This window comes from Symsagittifera roscoffensis, chromosome 4 (assembly GCF_963678635.1).
Source record: "Symsagittifera roscoffensis chromosome 4, txSymRosc1.1, whole genome shotgun sequence".
NCBI classification, from domain to species: Eukaryota; Metazoa; Xenacoelomorpha; order Acoela; family Convolutidae; genus Symsagittifera; species Symsagittifera roscoffensis.
Window position 1 is genome coordinate 9,683,552 of NC_087065.1, and position 20,128 is coordinate 9,703,679.

Sequence of the window (20,128 nt, forward strand, 5' to 3'; positions counted from 1 at the left end):
CGAAAACTACAAGAATTTGAGCAGTCATGTTTTAAGGAATGAGTTGCAATCCCAGAAAGTACCCAGACAGCACCCAATTACAGGGTTGAGATTTTCAACGTTAGTGAGTATCTTGTACACTGAAAGGATTTGGGCATTCATATTTGGAGACCACCATTCGCAACCCCTGTAGGAACTCTGGATGCATCCCAATATTGTGTTGCTAACTTTTAACTCGGTGAACAAACACTACAGTCAAACTGAAAAATCAAAAAAATCTTCGGCATTGCAATAATATACGATATAGCATAAACACGCATATATACGTTATGCCCTTAACTTTTGCAAGAATCCTTTAAACATGGCAAGATACATATCACACGCGTTTATTTGACTAAGTATCAAGTTAAATTGGTCATGTATAAGCTGTCGAAATTTAACAGGAAAGTGAAGTTGAAAACCAATTCTGTGGGACTGTCTCTTTCCCATGGATGCCTAACATACTAAAACCTTGTAGTGATTTTTCTGCTAGGCTGGAAAAGCACAATGGGAAAAATCTGCCCAGTCTTTGTACGCCAAAATACAACTTTTAATTTCGCTGCTCTCTTTACTTTACATGACTTGTAGACTGCTGACGACAGAAAATCAGCCCAAAATGAACACGGAAGGGCACGCAGTGAAAAACAGACCTGCATAGATCTTTCGAAAATCTCAAAAAATCTGAGAAAAGCGAGCTCTCCTTCAACTAAAAGCTAAAACATAGCCAAATGACAGTTGGAAAATAGTAATGAACGTAAGAAAAATTTAAAAAAAAACCGACATGCTTTTTTTAAAAACCTTCAACTGTGAACTTCGAAGAAAAAAAAATAGCCTTAAAGCTCTTTGAATTTGTAGAACAATTTATGATGGACCTTTTTTGTTAAAATTATCCCAATTTGAGAAAACTGGATCAGTAGGCAAATCTTTTATTTCACTGGGAAATCTGATAATTAATTTCAATTTTCGAAATTAGAAGTCGATTACGTTTTTCGTAACCTTTACACTTTTGCTGTTCGATAGTAGAGTTTACCGTCCTTTTAAAATTGAGCGTGAACAAATTTTAAGCCTTTTTCCTGAAAAAAAAAAACAAAAAAGAATCAGCAAGACTACCTATATAAGAGCACTGTCTTAAAAAACTAACAGTGGAAAATTAAATTGAATCTTTTGATTTAAAAACAAGCCTATTCTGTTCATATCAATGCAAATGCATGAACCATGATTTATTTTATTAGAAATATAATTACAATGTTTAACCTTACTATTATAAATTAAGCGCCAAAAAATGCTACATTAAATTAATTTTTCAACGGTGCAGCGAACCCCCCTGAATTTCAAAGAGTCTTTCATGATGTCTTGGGAAAAAGATAGAATTGTAGTTTGGCGGTAACTAGCCATCCTTGGCATCCTTGTCAATTCAATAGCTCTAAGTTTTATCAAGGACCAGAAAAATTTAACCTTTTAATGGTAAAATTAATTTCCAGCTGCTTTTGAGATGCCAAAGATTTGATCGCTTTTCCGCATTGATACTTGAATGGAGGGATTACAGTCGGTTCAATCAATTCACGACAACACATTTCAAGCAGTGCAATTGCAAAATGGGATTTCAGTCGAAAGATACTGATTGTACTCATACAACACTAAGCACAATCATATGGACTACAGGCGAAATGAATGAAACGACCGACGAATGAGAGGCGAAAACAACTAAGCTACATGTACTGCTACTTATTCCAGTCGATAAGCGCCATCCTAGTATGGGGGATAAAAACAAGTCATCAAATCAGTCAGATCACGTCAAACTAAACCCACATTTTAAAATCTCGCACACTTTCTCGCTTGAGTTTATTCTACTTCTGCACTTTTTATGAGCTAGATTTGTTTGTCTCAATTCACTGCTATCCACAGTTAGATGTAATCCAGCTATAGCCTGGTTCCTGATGTTGAATGGTGGGAGCTAGGAGTGGAGCTATTGCTAGTGCTTGCATGATGACTGTTCTTCGCCATCAGGGGCGAGCTATTGTCTAGGTTGCTGTGGAAGTATTCTGCTGCCGAGGAGCCAACCGAAATCTTGCCCCCTCCCGAGGAGAGGTTCGAATTGTTCCTCAGAATCATAGGCGTGTTCTGTGAGGCGCTACTCATCATCGAGTTATTACAAGAGCTACCTCCATCTTGGAAACTAGAGGTTGAAGAGGTCGAGCTTCTCTGACTCAGTTGCAGCAGGGTTCCCTGCTGTCCCCGGGAGTCTATGCTCTGCTTGATGCTGGTCGTCCGAGGTATAGGCGGCGGTGGAGTGCCATCGTTGTCTATTGACATCTCAGAGAATCTGGTGTCGAACACTCTGGAACTCCGTTGACTGTAGCTGCTACCACTGGATATCGGTGTATCTGGAAGGTGGTCTGACACAGGGGTGTGAATTCCAGAGCTCTCGAATCCAGAGTGGTTAAATTGGGGTGTTCCTTGGAAATTACTGTGAGGCGCCATTGCCCTTTCGTATTCTGCCTGAAAGTCTTTCAGTTTCTGGGCATGATCACGTCTCTTTTCAGCCTCGCGCATTTTCTTCTCTTCGGCAAACTTCTTTCGTCCTTCGTCGATCTAAAATCAGAAACCAGTAAATAACTCGCAATTAGATTAAATTTTATTACATTTTAAGTAAAGCAATCATATTAAATTGATGGAAATGACAACTGTTAAATTCAAATATAGTATTTAACTAACATCATGTTCCAATGGTTGTCAACTAATCAAAACATTCTTATTTCAAATCAAAACTTATTGCAGTCAAAACTTTCGAAAGAAAAAGAAAACAGATAACAATAATTATTCGGTTCTTCAAGTTTAAAGTTGAAAAACACTCAACAATTTTCGATCTAGCAAGTTTTCTAATGTGTAGAAAAAGATTCGACTGATCAAGATCGCGCGTTGAATAAGCGCCACCAATCTTGATCGTAGACTTGGCTTACATTTTTCTGCACATTCTTGAAGCGTGTCTCGATCTTCTTCTCCAGCTCCTGGCGTTCCTTGTTTCGCTGCTGTTCTGTCTGAAAGCGGACCTGCTTCTGGTAGTTGATCAGGGTCTCCATATCCCTCTGCAGTCTCTGCTTCAACTCCTCCTCCTCCTGCTGATGTTGTCTCTTCAGATTAGTCTACGGCACAAACAACCCTCGAAAAAGACATCAAGGTGGATTCAAGGGGGGCAGACTTCCCCTCTTCTTTGAGATTTGACCCTTACATCCATTTTCCGCCGGCCGTACTTAAAAGGGTACTAAGGCTCTAAAATGGACTAAATTTGAGAGCAGAGGGGTATCGATCTGAAAAATTCAATTTTTGGTAAAAACTTCAGAAAGTCCCTCTAACTCAAATTTTGGATTTTTTAAATTTATTGGTGTGCAGAAAAATTTGGCAAACAATGTGGCCTTTATACTGTTTTAGAACAGCTCAGAAAATTATTTTCGACCTGAAGAAGTTCAAAAACAGTTGTAAAAGCGCCAAAAAACTAAGGAAACTGAAAAAATTATTTGACTGAAAAATGATTTAATTTTTTCATTAACTAACCCAGATTAAGAAACTGGTCAATACAGACTTTTTTACTCTACTGTGAAACCTAAAAACTAGACTCACTTTCACAACAAAGCTACTCCTGTTCTTTGTGCCATTTAGAGTTTTTGTCATCAAAGATCGTGATTTGCCTTTTAGCAAATGAAGTTGTTATGAACTTAAAAAGAAATCAAATTCAAACAGCTGAAAATCAGAATTGAGAGTGATCAAGTCAAGTCTTTAACAAACAAAAGTTACTACTATCAGAGATAAGTCGCGAGCCGGCAATTACGCTCAAGAAGCAAAGAGGACTTTGAACGACGCTAATATTGAAAAAGGAACTAGAAAAACGAAGTTTTATTAAAAAAAAGTTGCCAGATGGGCTGAGACATATAAAAAGCTTGGTGCCAGAGACTTATCGATCTCAAAAAAAACACTAGAAATTTTAGGATACAAATATTAAGGAAATAAGCCGACAGAATTGAAGCCAGCAATCAATATGCTGAAATTCAATCAATAATATCGGCAAAACAGTAAAAAAAAAACAGCATGTATCGCTCACATAGGATCGAGAAGTGCAATTCATGTAGTCAGGTGTGGATTTAGGGGGGGACGCCCCTTTCTTTCAGGGATTCGATCACATGCCGAGACTCAAAGGGTCCCCCCTTTGTACTATTTTGAGATATCCATTTTTGGCTGAAGGACCCAAAATTTTTTAAAGGCGCATTTGGCGCCAATATATACTAATTTTGAAGGGAGAGCGAGCGCCAAAAAACGCGATTTTTTGGTCAACATTTTCAAAAAAATGCCTACAAACGCTTTTTTGGCCTTCTTTTCTTCAAAATTTTGCATGCGACGTAGAAAATTAGGCCAAAACAGGGTGTTTTTAGTGCTTTGGGAGAGCTCGAAAAATTAATTTGATCGACCTAAAAAAAAGATCGACAAAATTTTCGAATTTCTTTTGAAAATCCGCTCACTTTTCGAGAAAATCCTAGATCCGCACCTGCATGTAGTGCATGCCATGTGGTATACATAATTTGGGAACTAAACCGACAGAGCTCAAATCGACAACCATGAAGCCGAAAAAAGAGCGTTTACTATTTGCCAGCAGTAAAATTTGAATTTTCAAGAAATTGAGAATGTTAGCAGAACTACAAATGATTCAAGTGAATCCGTTAAACAAGCCCTGAAAAAGTCTATTCCGATTTGATAATGCTTGCATATCGCAAGCGTAAATAAAGAATTGTAATGACTATTCTGCTCATATTAATCATATTGATACTGGGGCAAGTTACGGAATGGTAATCTTCCTACTAATTAATCAATTGCAATATTTAGATGTATTTACGTCACAGGATTGGGTTATTTCGAGGGACCCGTCTATCATAGCAGTAGCAAACGAAAAAAGCCACCTAGCTAAGATAATTGTCTTGAATTAATTCTGGTAAAAACATGTTTTCAGATAAACAGAAACACACGCTAAACTTAAGGGAAAATCAAACGAAAGAGAACAGCACCAAAAAAAGAACTTAGGACACACCTCATTGGATTCCTTCATCCTCTCGATGCTCTCTCTGTATTGAATCTTGAGAATGTCCTGCTTGCTACTCAGTTCATGCTCCAGCTTCTTGGCCACATCTCTGTGGCTCTCTCGGGGTGCTTCCTCTATCCTCAGCTGCTTCAACTGCATGAATTGTTTGTTCTGAGTGTCCAGAGCACTGGCAAGCTGGTTCTGAATCTGCTTCTCTTTGTCTTTGATCAGTTTCGGTTGACTCCTACAAGCAAACATTCAGATTTAAATAATTTTCAAACCAGATAATTTTAGATATAACTTGGTTCAGGTATTATACGTTTACAAAATGGATCGACTTGAGACCAAGAAGGCGTCAATATCTCGCGTGGCATCTCCATTTTTGAGCAGTCCGTATATAATTTATTTCGGAAACTCATTTTGAACACCTAACAATCAATTATTACGAAGAACTGGACGAAAATCTAGATTTATCTTATGGTTTAAAGCATCATGAACCTCACTCCATCAATCTCGATTGAGAGGAAGTGCAACTGGCCACTTAATGCTATAAAAAGGCTCCCATTGTCAATCTGCGCATGCACAAGTTGCACTGAAGTAGTTTGAAATGGTTTGAGTGACAACTCACAGCCAGCTCAACATTTTCTTAAAACATTGCAAAAACATATCTGTCGGCTAGTTTCAAACCTGAAAACATTTTAAAATTTTGTGAGCCGATCCAGGAGCGAACCTAGGATGTATCGAAATGGGGCAGTGGGGGAGGAGGCCGGTTAATTTTCGAGATTTTTAGTTCAGCCAACATACTTTCTGAGCTTTCAGGGATTTCAAATTTAGACATAAAACCAACGTCAATGGAACATTTTAACCAAAATATTATCTTTTTCGGAGCGTGCTGCCAACTCAAACTCATTGCATGTTGGAGTCAAATGCGCCTTTGGAAAAATTTTAGGGCTAGTCGGCCACAAGTATGGACGCTTTGGGCAGTGTGGTTGTCAAATATCTGAAGCCCTTAATATCCGAGAGATATTTGACTACCCACGTCTGTATCGAGTCAGATTGTCGTATTACGAACTCTACCGCTGAAAGCCACAAACCCACTACAGCGCCCATCGCACTTGGAAGTATGTAACATGCAACAAAGTAACTCAAAACATTCAAAATCTAGAAAGAGTTAAAGCTTAAAATAGAAAAGAACAGAGAGACCATCCTACAGCCAGATGAAACGACCGCCAAAGATCAAGGGTGGACCAGTCGATGGTTACCTAATGAAATGAACCATGTGGTTTGGCTTGTTTCAAGAAGAGATTCACAACCAGTCGATCTAAGACGCCTGTTCAGACACTGAAAACAGAGTTCGCTTGGTACTGACAACTGATTTGGCTTGGTACTGTCAACTGTACAACGCCATTCTTCAGGAAATACGACGACAATATGAACCAGATATTATCATCGACTTCGTTAGCCGACTCCAGAACTTCAAGCAGCCATCAACTCATGACAGTGACTCGTATATGGAATTCTCGATCTTCATCAACATGGTTGAAACATTTCGATCGCTTGGGTTTAAAGACGACTTGAATTTAATTATTTACGTACAATTTGCCGTCAGCAAATTCAAAACCAGCAGCAGGTTCAGTTGACGCAAAAAAATGACCTAGAGCATCGATCAGCCTAATCTATCGCCTTTAACGAATGGATAAGACATTTCGCATTAGCATGCGATCATATAATATTCATGCAACCCCCAAAAGATAAACCAGTACACATGCCGCAAATGTAACCAGCTTCAACATTCATTACTGCACGACGATCAACAGCAGCGCCCGCAGATTTGCACCAGCCAGAAGCCCGATCAGACAAGCCACCCAGCCAGTCAAAAGCCGACGCTGACTCTCCAGCATCACAGATTCATCGACGACTACTGTTTTGTAGACAGTGGAAATACAAATAGCTACATACCACCAAATACAGCAATTTTTGAAACTACAGGAAACAAAACACAGCAGCCTGATCGTCATTGGAGGATTCTTCGACTCGTATACCATGGACGCCATAACTGTGGATCTCAGAATTCACACCTACGAAAACATTTCAACATTCGATCTTCGAAACAATTTTATAAAGCATGAAATCAACGTCAAGCTAACAAAGACAACCGACAGGAAAAACCTCTAAATAATGAAAATACTCTCCCTCCGGACGTCAGACCGCTCGACTTTACTTCATTTCAACATCTAGGACAAAATCAGGCCAAAATCTGTCAGCATCAATGATTTGATCGGAACAGCAAAGACAACTTCAACCGACATCTCCAGAGAGAGAGAGAGAGAGAGAGAGAGAGAGAGAGAGAGAGAGAGAAGGAGAGAGAGAGAGAGACCTCCAGCTTTGATTCAAAACTCAAAAATAAATCTTTTGGCAGAAGACACAGCACGAACGACTCTACAGCATCCAACCAGAAGAATAATAAAACCCAGCTTAACCTTGGACGACTTAGCAGCAACCCAAAACAAGGAATTCATTATTCAACAAACACCTCAATGAAGTAATGACAGCAATGACCATTGCCAGCAGAAAACGACCAGAATTTTGTCCAACGAAAATGACTCACATCAACGTCACTTCCCAACACTAACGGAAAACGACAAACTTTAACGCCCGCATCTGATCTCAGTGGAAATAGCACTATTGAGCCCAACAGAAGAACAAAAGAGCATCTGTAACCCCACAGAAAACAATGCCAATAGCAAAACGTAGCAAGAATTTTTACAAAAATCAAAACGGAGACAAAAGCACTCTTGAGAGAAATCGTTTTAGTAAACTTGGATATAAAAAATAACTCATGTTTACGGATTGAAATACATCAACGCATTTGGGAACGCCGCAGGAAACTCGAGACTTTAGGAGACATTGACTTTAGTAAACAATCACGAAGCACTCAAGGTACTAAAAACAAACAGAAGCCATCAGGGCAAAACGTCAGGACAAAATGCAAGCACCACACGTTCCAAAACCAATTGCACGTTTGAACTACAAACAAAACGATTAGACAAAAAAACTTCGACAGCAGCACGCAGAAATTTGGAAAACAGTCTCCTATAATTGTTGGAGAAAACGAATCTTTATGTGTCCGTAGACACGAAAGCAATTTCCAGCTATAACTAACAGCAGCAGCATCACAATTACCAACATAAACTCTTAGCAGGCCAGAAGACGCATCATTATCAACAAACATCAACTCTATGAAAACCACAACGAAATCCACACAGCCGACAAATCTCTGAGACAGCCATAGCCAATATCAGCAGAGCCATTTTTAAGCATCATGAGTTTCTAGGTTTAATGTTTAGGAAGCAACCAATCCCCCTTTTCATCTGTATTTTTTTTTGCAACTGCAGAATGACGCCGGCTGTAAAGTGCAATTGCAACAATTGACTAAAACCAAGCTCTTTGAATGCAAAATAGGAAAATCCGCCGAATTAATTGGAAACAGATGAACTCAAAAAGGAAAAGTAACTAAAACAAAAATAACTATCACGTGCAACCAAATAATTCGACACATTCAAATTCTAGAAAGAGTAACAGTCTACAGAAGCGAAGCTTCACTTCGCAAACATTAGCGAAAAAACGACAAAAAGCAGCTCTATGAAAAGCAACGTAGAATATAAGCCTCGAGCTAATAAAAAATCAGCTACGTCTCGGATGAGATCTGCGACCTAGAGATTATGAGTCTACCGCACTAGCCACTCAAACACGGACGCTTAATCAACCACAAACAATAGTCTTAAATAAAGCAGCGAACAGATGCTATGATATTTCCAATGCTACAAATCGTGATTATCGCATAAGTGCCACCGAATAAGTGAACACTTTTAATGAATAATTTTATTTGCGAATTAGGTAAGAAAAAAAGAAGGTTCGTACTAATACACTACGCTACTCGCTAGAAAAAAAACAGAGTGAACATTCTACTATGCAGAAAAGAACAGAGTGATCATTCTACACCGTTTGTTTTCTACAAAGTAACTGCGATGAAATTTTCGCAGATTTATTCTCGATCAGACCTGGTCTCCTCCTGGTGTTGCTTCTCGAGGTTCTTGAGGCTGAGGTGGTGGTGTCGCTTGTGATTGGTCAGTTCTATCTCGTGCTGCTCACTCATCAACTTGTATCTCAGGTCCTGCACTTGACGCTGGTGTTCCTTCTGCAGATTGGCCCACTGCTCGTGATGTCTGATGATCATCCGGTTAGTCAGATCCAACTCCACACTACGCCTCTGCATCTCCTAGAAAAATACCAAAACTCGGGTTGATCGTAGAACAGACGCCAAATTTGAAAAAATCGAGTGAACAACCCCTAAATCAACTCACGAAAAAGATTGTTCACTAGACAAAAATCTTTCTTTTGCAACAAATCGAAACTCAAGATTTTACATGTTGGCTTAATTGTTAATTTTGAAATCTAATTTTAAGGAATGATCGTTGACTTGGTTGAATGTAACATAAATTCTAATAGACCACCCAAATTCAACTCCTTTATTGAGCCTGTGAATGCTGGAACGTTGGACTTCGTGCATTAAGTTCAGAAGTTATAAAATAGGCTACAACTTTAACACAACACAAAAAACCTCATCACTCCGTAAAACTACTTAATCACTTTGTTTAACTTATCAGTATGGCTACAAATTGGTGACAACATCATCGTAGAAAGGGGGGTTGGGTCTATTAGCCGTACTCACTCCGTTGAGTACTTCGTTGTCCAGTTCTAGCTTCTCCATGAGCAGCTGCCTCTTGGTGTTCCAGATGCGCTCCGTCATCTGACAGGCCCAGATAGTCTCCGCTTCCTCTCTGCTCTTACTGGTCTCCGTCTCCAGACTGGCCAGCTCATGGGCCTGCAACTCCTTCTTCGCACCCAACAACTGTACCGCAAAATAAAAAAAGTCATCAAATCTTCCAAATTGGTTTTTTTTGAAATCCGCTCCTTCCCTAAAAAATCCCACGTCCACCCCAAATTATTTGGAAAAATTTGTAAAAGTGCTAATGAAGTAAAAAAAAAACAAAAAATGACTAATTTGGTTTGAAATTTTAACAAGCTTTCGAAATTTCCCACCAAATTTAACGTAAGAGCGCTTTCAACTGTTTTCAAACTTTGGTGACAAAACTAACCAAATAAGATTCACAACCCAAAATGACATCAAAGTCCATTAAAAGTCAGACCAGTTAACGTTATAAAACAAAACTTGGCCGGAACAGAATGTTCATGCCGCCACTGTTATCATTGCAGAAATATGAAATAAAAATCTGAAATATGGTGCTGATTTAAATTAACCGAAAACGCGGTTAACTTGAAATTTAAAAAGCGTTTTTCTCAAATTGGGTTGAGTTTAGGTGAAAACTTAAGAATACAAAATTTGCTTAAAATTTCAGCAGAATTAATGGTGTAATTTGTTTTGCGAAATTCGGGCCCCAAATTTTACCCCAAAAATTGGTCATTTTGGCTTTTCTTAGATAATCAAAAATTACGCCGAAAATACCCAGTCGATCACAAACATAATTATATCAAAGTGAGCCCCTTACCTAGCCCAACAAACTTTAAGAAGGGTATATTCTCCAAAAAAAATTTGCTAACCGTTTAAAAATTGTTTTAAAATAAAAAGTTGGTAGTTTATATAGTAAAAACGACCTTTTTTGTTTATCAAACAAAAATAAATTACCTTATACAATGTTTTGGAGAATATACCCTTCTTAGAGTTTGTTGGGCTAGGTAGGGCGCTCACTTTGATATAACTATGTTTGTGATCGACTGGGTATTTTCGGGGTAATTTTTGATTAACTAAGAAAAGCCAAAATGACCAATTTTTGGGGTAAAATTTTGAGCCCGAATTTCCCAAAACAAACTTCCCCATAATAATTCTGCTGAAATTTTAAGCAAGTTTTGTCTTCATAAGTTTTCACCTAAACTCGAAGCAATTTGAGAAAAACGCGTTTTAAATTTCAAGTTTAGCTCGATTTGTCCGGTTAATTTAAATCAGCACTGTAAAACAATAAAAGATTACTTAATTTTCTAAAACGCTTTACTTTGGACCCGCTGACCGTAACACTCTTCTGAAACATAACACTCCTCTGTTGATAAATTGTTAGAATAGAGGAACCGAAAATAAATAATTCATTGTCAAAATGAAGAGTTAATCCAATCTTTGCAACACTTGCCAGAAAAAATGAAGCGAAAATTTCAAACTCAGTTTTTCTCTAAGATAAATTTTTTCAAATATTTTTGGAATTAGAATCATGACTTTGAGGGCTCAAATATATTACGGTTACCAGAGTCAATCTCGTGCGTGCTCACCCTAGGCCATATTTGCTATCCAACTTTACAAAATCCGAGACATCAACAAAAAGATTACCTCTCCATACTGATCCATCTATACCGAGCATATCTGTGATAAACACTTAGTGGGGACACTACATTACGACGCCAAACTCGTATTTATAACAGATCAGAAAAGCGTTCTCGCTTCTAAATTGCACAGACACGTTGTCCTACAATTTAATGACATACAATTTAACACCGTACATTTCACATTTCAACACCTAGTCATTTCACTACTAAACAATTCAAATCGACAACAATTTAACTCCTATTTTCCAGTTTAACACAGTAAATTTTAACACCTAACCATTTCACTACTAAAATTAATGCTGTATGAACTCCTTATCTTAACTCTTATCACACCAAAGGTGATCCTGCAATTAACGCACGCACCATAAAGAAAAACTTGGTTTAATTTAGTTATATATGCCCAAAGGAGGCTTCCTAAATTACTTAAGATTCTTATCAACAAGTTCGTAATTTATTTTCAATAAGACTTTTCGCTAAACCAATATGATCACTGAAAAAAGCTTGTGCTAATTCATAACAATTTGACGTAAAATTTCTGACAAAAATTAAAATCTGACAGTCACTTTATACTTTACTCAAGTGATAAACAAACACAAACACATTAAACACATTATGATTGAGTCTTCTTTCGAATTCACAGTTTCATCTAAAAACAGCCAACTCTTATAGCGGCCGGCCACGAATTTTATTTCAAGCGAAAAAATAAGTTTACAGAAAACTGTATTTGCTGAAAATATCCAGCGAATGATTGTCGAGCAACTGCCATTACTGAAAATAACGAATTATTCGAGATAAGTGGAGAGCATAACCATGACACTTCAGCGGGAAAATCGGAGGCCCGAAATGTCATAAAGCATTTACAAGATCTCAGCTACAGATTTACCCAGACTGTTGCAGTTGCCAGTGCGGTTTTGTCAGTTACAAACGATTTGGCCACTCAGTTTGCCCTCCCAAGTAAGGACAAACTGATTCGAACGGCTGCGCGCACGCGTAAGCAGCTAGTAGTAAATATGCCGCCCATCCCGGTTGCGTGAAATTTCGAGATCACTGAATTTTTTGAAAATTTTATCCGGTATGACAGTGGATCAAATGATTTATGTCCCAACAGATCACGAGCGAATCATTTTGTGCGGCGACCCCGAAATGCTGAGAGTTCTGGAGAAGTCATCTTTCTGGTTAGCCGATGGAAGTTTTAAATTTACCCCAAAAAAGTTCTATCAGCTATATTCAATTCATGTTAGTATATCTGGCATTGCGCCAGCTTGCATTTACGCCTTCCTTCCTAACAAAACCGAAAAAACCTACAATCGCTTCTTGCAGGCGTTAATTGATTTAGCACCCAACTGCCGGCTTGAAAAGATTTTGTTAGATTTTGAGCAAGCTGATCTTCAGTCCTTCCAAAAAACCTTCCCCGAAGCACATTTATCGGGTTGTTTTTTCCATCTCTCCCAGAGTTACATGAGAAAAATTAATGAATTGGGTCTGAAAGTGACCGACGAAACGAATCACGATTTAGCGCTGGCTGTAAAAATGCTGCCATCCCTTGCATTCGAAAAAGAAAAGATCGGCGATTTTTATGACATGATCGTTCAGGAAATTCAGAATGTATGCGACAAAAATTGTATTAAATGAAAGTGTACAAAACATAATGTCCATTTACGAAATCAAAACTGATTTATGCTTTTTCAGAGCGTTGTCTAGTTTGTGTTAAACCATTGTAAATTTTGTCTCATTTTTGTTTATCTTTTCGTATTATTAAAATTCAAATTTTAATCCAACTTAAACTTTTGTCAGCTTAACTTAACGCAAGAACTTAACGCAAGAACTTGACTCCTACCTTAGCAATTTAATCCCAGGACAATCGCACTTATTTTCGGGATGCTACGTTCGGACTACGGGCTGGCAAACCCTTTAGCTTTGCGTTTCTGTCCCAACAGTTCAAAAAAAGCTGACAAAGCGATCAGGTCATAAGTTTAAGTTCGAGAACGATTCTAAAAAAAATATTGATTTTTAAGCTTTTGGCATTGTTTAAACCTTTTTCCAATTTCTATATCGGCTGAAATTGGGCCATATTAGTCAAAGGACGTCTAATTATTTGCGGGCTTTTGAGGTTCATTGAACTATTGCTTGTTTTTGGTTCATTTTGGAATGATTCATAGAAAATATTGGCAAGGTCAATTCATTTTGGTTTGAAACGATTCATTTATATCAATTGCAAGGTCATTTCTGTTCAAAACTTGAACAAATTAAGTAGCGCGTAATTGTCCGGCTTTAAATGGCAAAAATTTCTCGCGGAATTCTGCGGAACCCACAGACACAACTTTTACGCGGCAACGAGTAAATGCTTAGTTTGTTTTTCTCAAGTGGGAATTTACTATTAATGTTGTAGCCAGAATTCGGCGACAAACAATGCCGACACGAAATCCTGACCATTTGATTACTGTACGTGGATTCCAGTGAGGACAAATGTTTACACAGGCGATGTTGCACTTCGCATACACAAGCAAAGATATGACCGATAACGCTACTGGGAAATGAATGAGTTAAATTTTCAGCCCACAAAATGTCTGAAGTCACGCACGCCAATTATGAGTCGACATAATTGCTGAGTGACGCAAGCCAATTATGACGCATTAGCAGTACCAAAAACCTGAGAATGGTCAAAAAGAAGTCAAAGTATACACAGATGCGAGGAGCAGACAGACAATAAGTTGCAGACAGACAATAAAAAGGAGGCAGCAAAATCGAAAAAAGTCATTTCGAAGAAACCAGTCATTTCGAAAAAAAAATTACCAACTAACATGCCTCAATTTATAAAGCGCACGCATTTTAACTAGTATACGAAAAAGTTCATTACAAAAATCTACATCTGCCCAGTTTCGAACCCTCTCATTTTGTTGCTGGTCTCCGTCCCTACCTCTACGCTATAGATCCATGATACCTGGAAGCTTAAGTTCTATTTGTAATATAATAGTCTGTGTTAATATCCTTAGCTTTGGCTGTACTTAATAGCTGGTTATTGATCAAAATGAACACTTTCAAAAAGAACACATTTTGTCGCAACAATATTTGCGTCGCAACAATATTTACAACTTAGGTTGAAGAAAAGAGAGTTCATACTATCTCTATCCAAAAATTCCCCGATAGGAGCCGCATTGTGAGAATTAGACGAGACGACGAAACAATCTTCCCCGGAGGCACTGAAAATAACAGAAGCGAAGCTGCTTTTCGCAAACGCAAGCGAGAAATCATCAAAAGGGAAATAAAAAAATTAGCCTTTTCTTTCTATCAGAACCAATCAGCAGAACTGTATTTCACGTCCACACATTTGCGACACGGTCGCTTGACAGTAAGCCATCAAAAGCCAAGACTTGAAAAGACTAAAAGAAGCCTTGAAAAATAAAACTTATGCTCTGTGCCGGAATGGAACCTCCAACCTGCACATTAGTAGCACGTCCTCGCATCTATGCCACGATTTCTTGAAAATTTGCTTTAACACTAGCTGCCAATAAAGCAGCCACAGATGCTCTTAAATAAAGCAGCAAAAGTGTTGAGCAAAATGAAAACGTTTATTTCCGAATTGGTTTGGAAAAACGGACAAGAGACTGCGCGCTCACTATAACTCGCGTGTGCAATAAACAAAGCAAAGGAGCTTCTATACACAAAAGTACTGAACAAACACGTCAATCATTCCAGAGGAAAGATCTGATCATTCTAACCGATGAACACCATTTAGACGAACAATTCAAGCGCCGTCTCTCTGAGTCAACTAAAACTACAATATTACAATGCAGTACCTCTTTGATCTCGGTCTCCTTGCCCTTTTTGTACTTCTTCTGGAACTGGTCGAATTTCTTGCGCTCGTTGTTCTGTTGCTGCCTCAACTGCTCTTGCAACTTCCCAACCTTCTTGTCTACCTCTCGGTCCTAAACACATACAAACATTACTAAAGACGACTGAAATGTAGAGAAAGCACTGATTATGGTGGCTATTTTCATACGGAGGCTGTTTTCATATAAATTTTTAACCTAATAGAATATCGAAAACAATACCAAGTTTGTGTTTGATGAGGGTTTCTACAGAAAGCCGAAAGCGATATTAACAAATATGAAATACTGGGGCCAAAAATATCTTTGGCCAAAAATATTTCAGGTATATATTTTTGTATCGCAAGTTATATTTTTGGCCCCAGTATTTCACAGTTGTTAATATCGCTTTCGGCAAAAATATATGCCAGAAAAATAGCACAAAAACTGACTATGATATAGTTAATATTTTTCAAAAAAATTTCACAAATTACAAGAGTAAGTACGATCAAGCCATTATCTTACACTTTGATCCAGAAAATTCACTGTCATTCAAAGTTTTTCAATATATTCGTGTTGTGGTGGAAGTAATTGATTTCAAGAAATTTTGCTGAATGTCTTGTATATGAAAGCCAGTATTAGGGCGAAAATTTTTTTCTGATTTGCCTCTTTTCGCATGTTTCATTCGCCTAGTTTAATTTTGTCCACGCGAATGAAACATGCGAAAACGGAGACAAATCAGAAAACAGTTTACGCTTTAATACTGGCATTCATATACGAAACATTCAGCAAAATTTTCTGAAATCAATTACTTCCACCACAACACGAATAGATTGAAAAAACTTTGAATGACAGTGGCAAACGAAAAAATCGCAAGCAAACTTTGTGTTCTGGTAAAGAAGCCGATAAATACGCGGAAACTTTTCTGTCTGCAAAAAAACGGATCCTGACCAGATTCAAACCCATGACCTTTGTCGATACAAGCATGAACGTTACCTCAACGCTAAAGGCGCAAAATTGAACCACGAAATTGATATCACAAAAATGTCATAATCCGATTTGATTATGCTTGCTAATCAAAAGAGTTATAAATCAATTATAATAACACAGAAGGGAAGCAGAGCTTCGCATTACTTGCGATACAACGCAACCGCAGCATTGCAAGCTAGTGAACAGAAAAATTTTCGCTTTTACAAGCATAAGCGAAAAAAACTGTGGGAAGAGATGAAAATAAATTTAGAAAAAAAACAAGTACTAGTACTACATAAGCTTTTACTATTTACCGAGCAGCACCTAATCCCGACATGTGGGTAGACGCCCATTGAACTGAAAAATCAGAAATTGCTGTCACAGAAAAAATTGAGCAATTAAGTTTTAAAATATTGAAGTCTTCAACGAAAACTACTCGATAATTTTATTCGATAATTTGATGCCTATGAAAATAATTTGATGTCTAAAAAAATTATCGAGAAAATTCGATAATTTTATGCCTATGAAGCGACACAAAGTCAGTCATCTAGGCCGATAGAAATACGCTGAATTAAATTAGGTCGAATGAAATTTTTAAACTAAAACAAAAAACCAAGAAAAATATATAACGAAGGAGAATTAACTTTACAAATTTAAGAGTTAACCAAAAACTCTTGCATTTACGATGAAAATTGCCGACAGTACAAAAAAACTGCCCCGATGTGGCAACTAAGACAAAAAATTACGACAAATGAAAATCCGACAAACGAAAATCCGATAATTCAATTTTTCACGGAAAAACAATTTCAGTTTCATACATACTGAAAAACATAAGGTCCGACTGGGACTTATACCCCAGATATTAGGTTTCAAAAGCATCCGCGTTACCTCTAGGGCAAGTGCTAAAAGATCTCGAAGTTGCAAAGGTTCACTAATAAAGTAGCTTCACAATTTACAGACGTGTAAGAAAAGTTGGTTATGGGAAAAAGTCTAGTTCCCGACTACAAGACACGAAAAGTCTAGTTCCCAACCACGTAAATATTTTGATCTGCATGGGATTAATTCATTTTGACGTTTACGCCTTGTCTATGGGTTAATATGAAACAAACCGCTCGAACAATTAGTCCCGCACTGTGCATTTTTCATGACTTTCTTGAAAAAATCTCAACTTTTGTTTTTTAAAGAAAAAATACATGCCTTTTCAGCTGTTTGAATTTCTAGAACGATTTATGACCTGCGCTTTTTTGATAACATTAACCCAATTTGAGAGAACTGGATCAACCGGTTAAGTTTTTATTCCGCTGGAAATCGAAAAATCAAATTCCACTTTCGAAACTAGAAATCGTTCACTTTTTTGCGCCATTTTCACGTTCGTAATTGGAGAGTGGTATTTATGTGACTTTCAGCAGATAAATTTTAATTGAACTCATAGAAAGATTTATGATCGGCGCTTTTTTGATAAAATTAACCCAATTCGAGAAAACTGGATCAACCAGTTAAAATTTTATTACGCTGGAAATCTTAAAATTAAATTCCACTTTCGAAACTAGAAATCGTTCACGTTTTTTTTCGCGCCATTTCCACGTTCGTATTTGGAGTGCTATTTAAGTCACTTTCAAGAGATGAATTTCAATTGAACTCAAAAAGTGCATATATATACCTAAGTGCATTCATAAATGCATCAACATGCATGAATGCACATCTGTAGTTACTAGAGCATTTTAAGACTTTTTCCTTAAAAAAAACAAAGGCATTTTGAACTCATAGCTATGCATAAACTTATCGTTTATTTTCGCGGGGAGATCGTTCAGTAGGTAATTCTAGAGGTTCAATCGGTCAACTGACTAACCTTTTGCTGCAATCTGCCTCCGTCCATATGTCTGGCTTTTGCCTCCTCTTTCGAAGCTCTCTGTTTCTCCTGGTCGTATTCCTGTTGGATCTTGTTCGTGCAACTCGCCTCTTCCGCCTTACACTTGGCCTCCAATGCCTGAATCTGCTTTTGGTGCTCACGCCGCATCTCTTTGTAGCCTGCAGAGAACATATTATACCATTTAATAACTACCGCAGATTTAACGAACTAAACTTTTCATTGGAAAATTTTCTGCGGAAAAAACTCAATTCTGAACAATCCAATCATTTCTTTATCGTCAAAAACTGCATTCACCAGAGCTGTATGGAACTGCTCAAAATAGAAAACCACTTGTAAATAGCATTAAAAATACTACAGAGTTCTTCAGCAAAAACCTATGGAAAAAAAGCACATTGCAACGCAAAGATTAGAAGAATCACTGATCTTCTTACAACTTAAGCACGTAAAACGCTTTCTATTTCTGACACAGAGGCGAAGCTGAGCTTCGCATCACTTGCGATACAAAACTTATCCATGGCAATAGAATGTGAATTTAGCATCGGAGGAAAATTTATCAAGCGTTAACAAATCCGAAAATAGCGTAGCAGAAACCCTTTAAGTCGAAAAAAAATCAACGAGACATAAGACTTATAAAAAGTTAACAAGCCCTCCTCGCTCTTAACACACAAACAAAAAACTCTTATTGCTCGTCAAACGGGGCCACTAAGCCGATATCATAAAGGCGGAAACCAATTAAGGCGAAAATAGGAGAAAAAAAACGAAAATAAATACAAAAAATGTTAGGTCTAATAAAAGTCCCCTCAACCTCAAAACACAGAGACACACAAAATTTTTTTGCTGGTCGACAGACGCAATATGAAGCCATTAAGCCGATATAATATAGGTCGAAACCAATTAAGGCGAAAAAGGAAAAAAAATGCCGAAAAAACTGTCGTCATGAAAAAATTGAACTAAAATTTCTTCAAAGATTTTAGCCAAATGTGGCATCCAGAGGTGAGCATAAAAACAACGTTTCTCTTGAAACGACTAAAAATTATTTCACTAAGCCAATAAAATATGAGCTGAAATCATTTAGACAGAAGAAAAAAAAGAAACAGAACGAAAATATTCATGAAATTACAAACAGCAGAAGTAAATCAAAACAATAAAAACAACTAAAAAGTAAAAACAAAACAAAAAAAAACAATTATACGAAGTGGCAACTAGGCCTACAAAATAAGCAGACAAGTTTTAAGTCCGCATTTTTTTTAATGGAATATTTCCCGTTTGAGAAAAAAAAACAGGTCCGGGTCAGATTAGAACCCAGGACCTTTACCGAACCAGGCGAATCGTAATCTCCAAGCTAAGTGGGCCGTGAACGCTATGAGTTTGAAGTGGGCTTGTTATGCTCAGAAGGTACCACTAGAGATGAGTCCAGAAGTAAACAAGATATTAGTCCTGTGGACAAACTGTTTACGGGAAAAAAGTCTAGCACCCGATTGCAATACCCTGGCTTATCGCAAGGGTAAAAATCGAAAACATAGCCGACAGAAAATTGTCCATCAACTCAACAACACTGAAACAATGATACTGCAATAGATTTTTTCAACTTCCGAAAAAATTACGCTCACGCTCGTTAGTTTTTAAGAACCTTTTATAGTTGCTTTTTTATACATAAAACCAACCCACTTGAAAAAGAAGTCCCAATAGGCAATTTCTTTTCAATACACTGCAAATCTGAAATTTAGAATCCAAAATCCACTTTAAACACATAGGTGAAGCTAAGCTTCGCACCACTAGCGCTTCAACAATTATGGGACGAGGGCACCATGATGCTAAAAATTTATCAAACAGAACTAAGTTTAAATTGAAGGAAGTCGAAAACGAGAAAAAAAACTTTTTCGTGTTCGAACTTATGGGTAAGGTTGCATTTGGGCATTCAAAAAATTGGTGCCAGAGTCTTATTGATCTCAAAAATAATACCACAAATTTTTAGCGGGGAAAATCGTTAAATAAGCCGACAAAACT

At 37.5% G+C, this 20,128-nt stretch overlaps 1 protein-coding gene across 1 annotated transcript in view; it reads right to left on the reverse strand.

The window, feature by feature from the left end:
* Positions 1 to 1,483: 1,483 nt before the first annotated feature.
* Positions 1,484 to 20,128, reverse strand: part of LOC134843689 (serine/threonine-protein kinase TAO3-like) — a 42,304-nt gene continuing 23,659 nt past the window's right edge. Inside the window, exons 7-13 of the mRNA XM_063859913.1 lie at positions 18,101 to 18,279; positions 15,274 to 15,402; positions 9,816 to 9,995; positions 9,145 to 9,362; positions 5,093 to 5,327; positions 2,979 to 3,161; positions 1,484 to 2,610 (exon numbers count right to left, since the gene is read on the reverse strand). Of these exons, the coding sequence (XP_063715983.1) occupies positions 1,939 to 2,610; positions 2,979 to 3,161; positions 5,093 to 5,327; positions 9,145 to 9,362; positions 9,816 to 9,995; positions 15,274 to 15,402; positions 18,101 to 18,279 (1,796 nt within the window). The 3' untranslated portion in view covers positions 1,484 to 1,938. The remainder of the gene's footprint in view (positions 2,611 to 2,978; positions 3,162 to 5,092; positions 5,328 to 9,144; positions 9,363 to 9,815; positions 9,996 to 15,273; positions 15,403 to 18,100; positions 18,280 to 20,128) is intronic.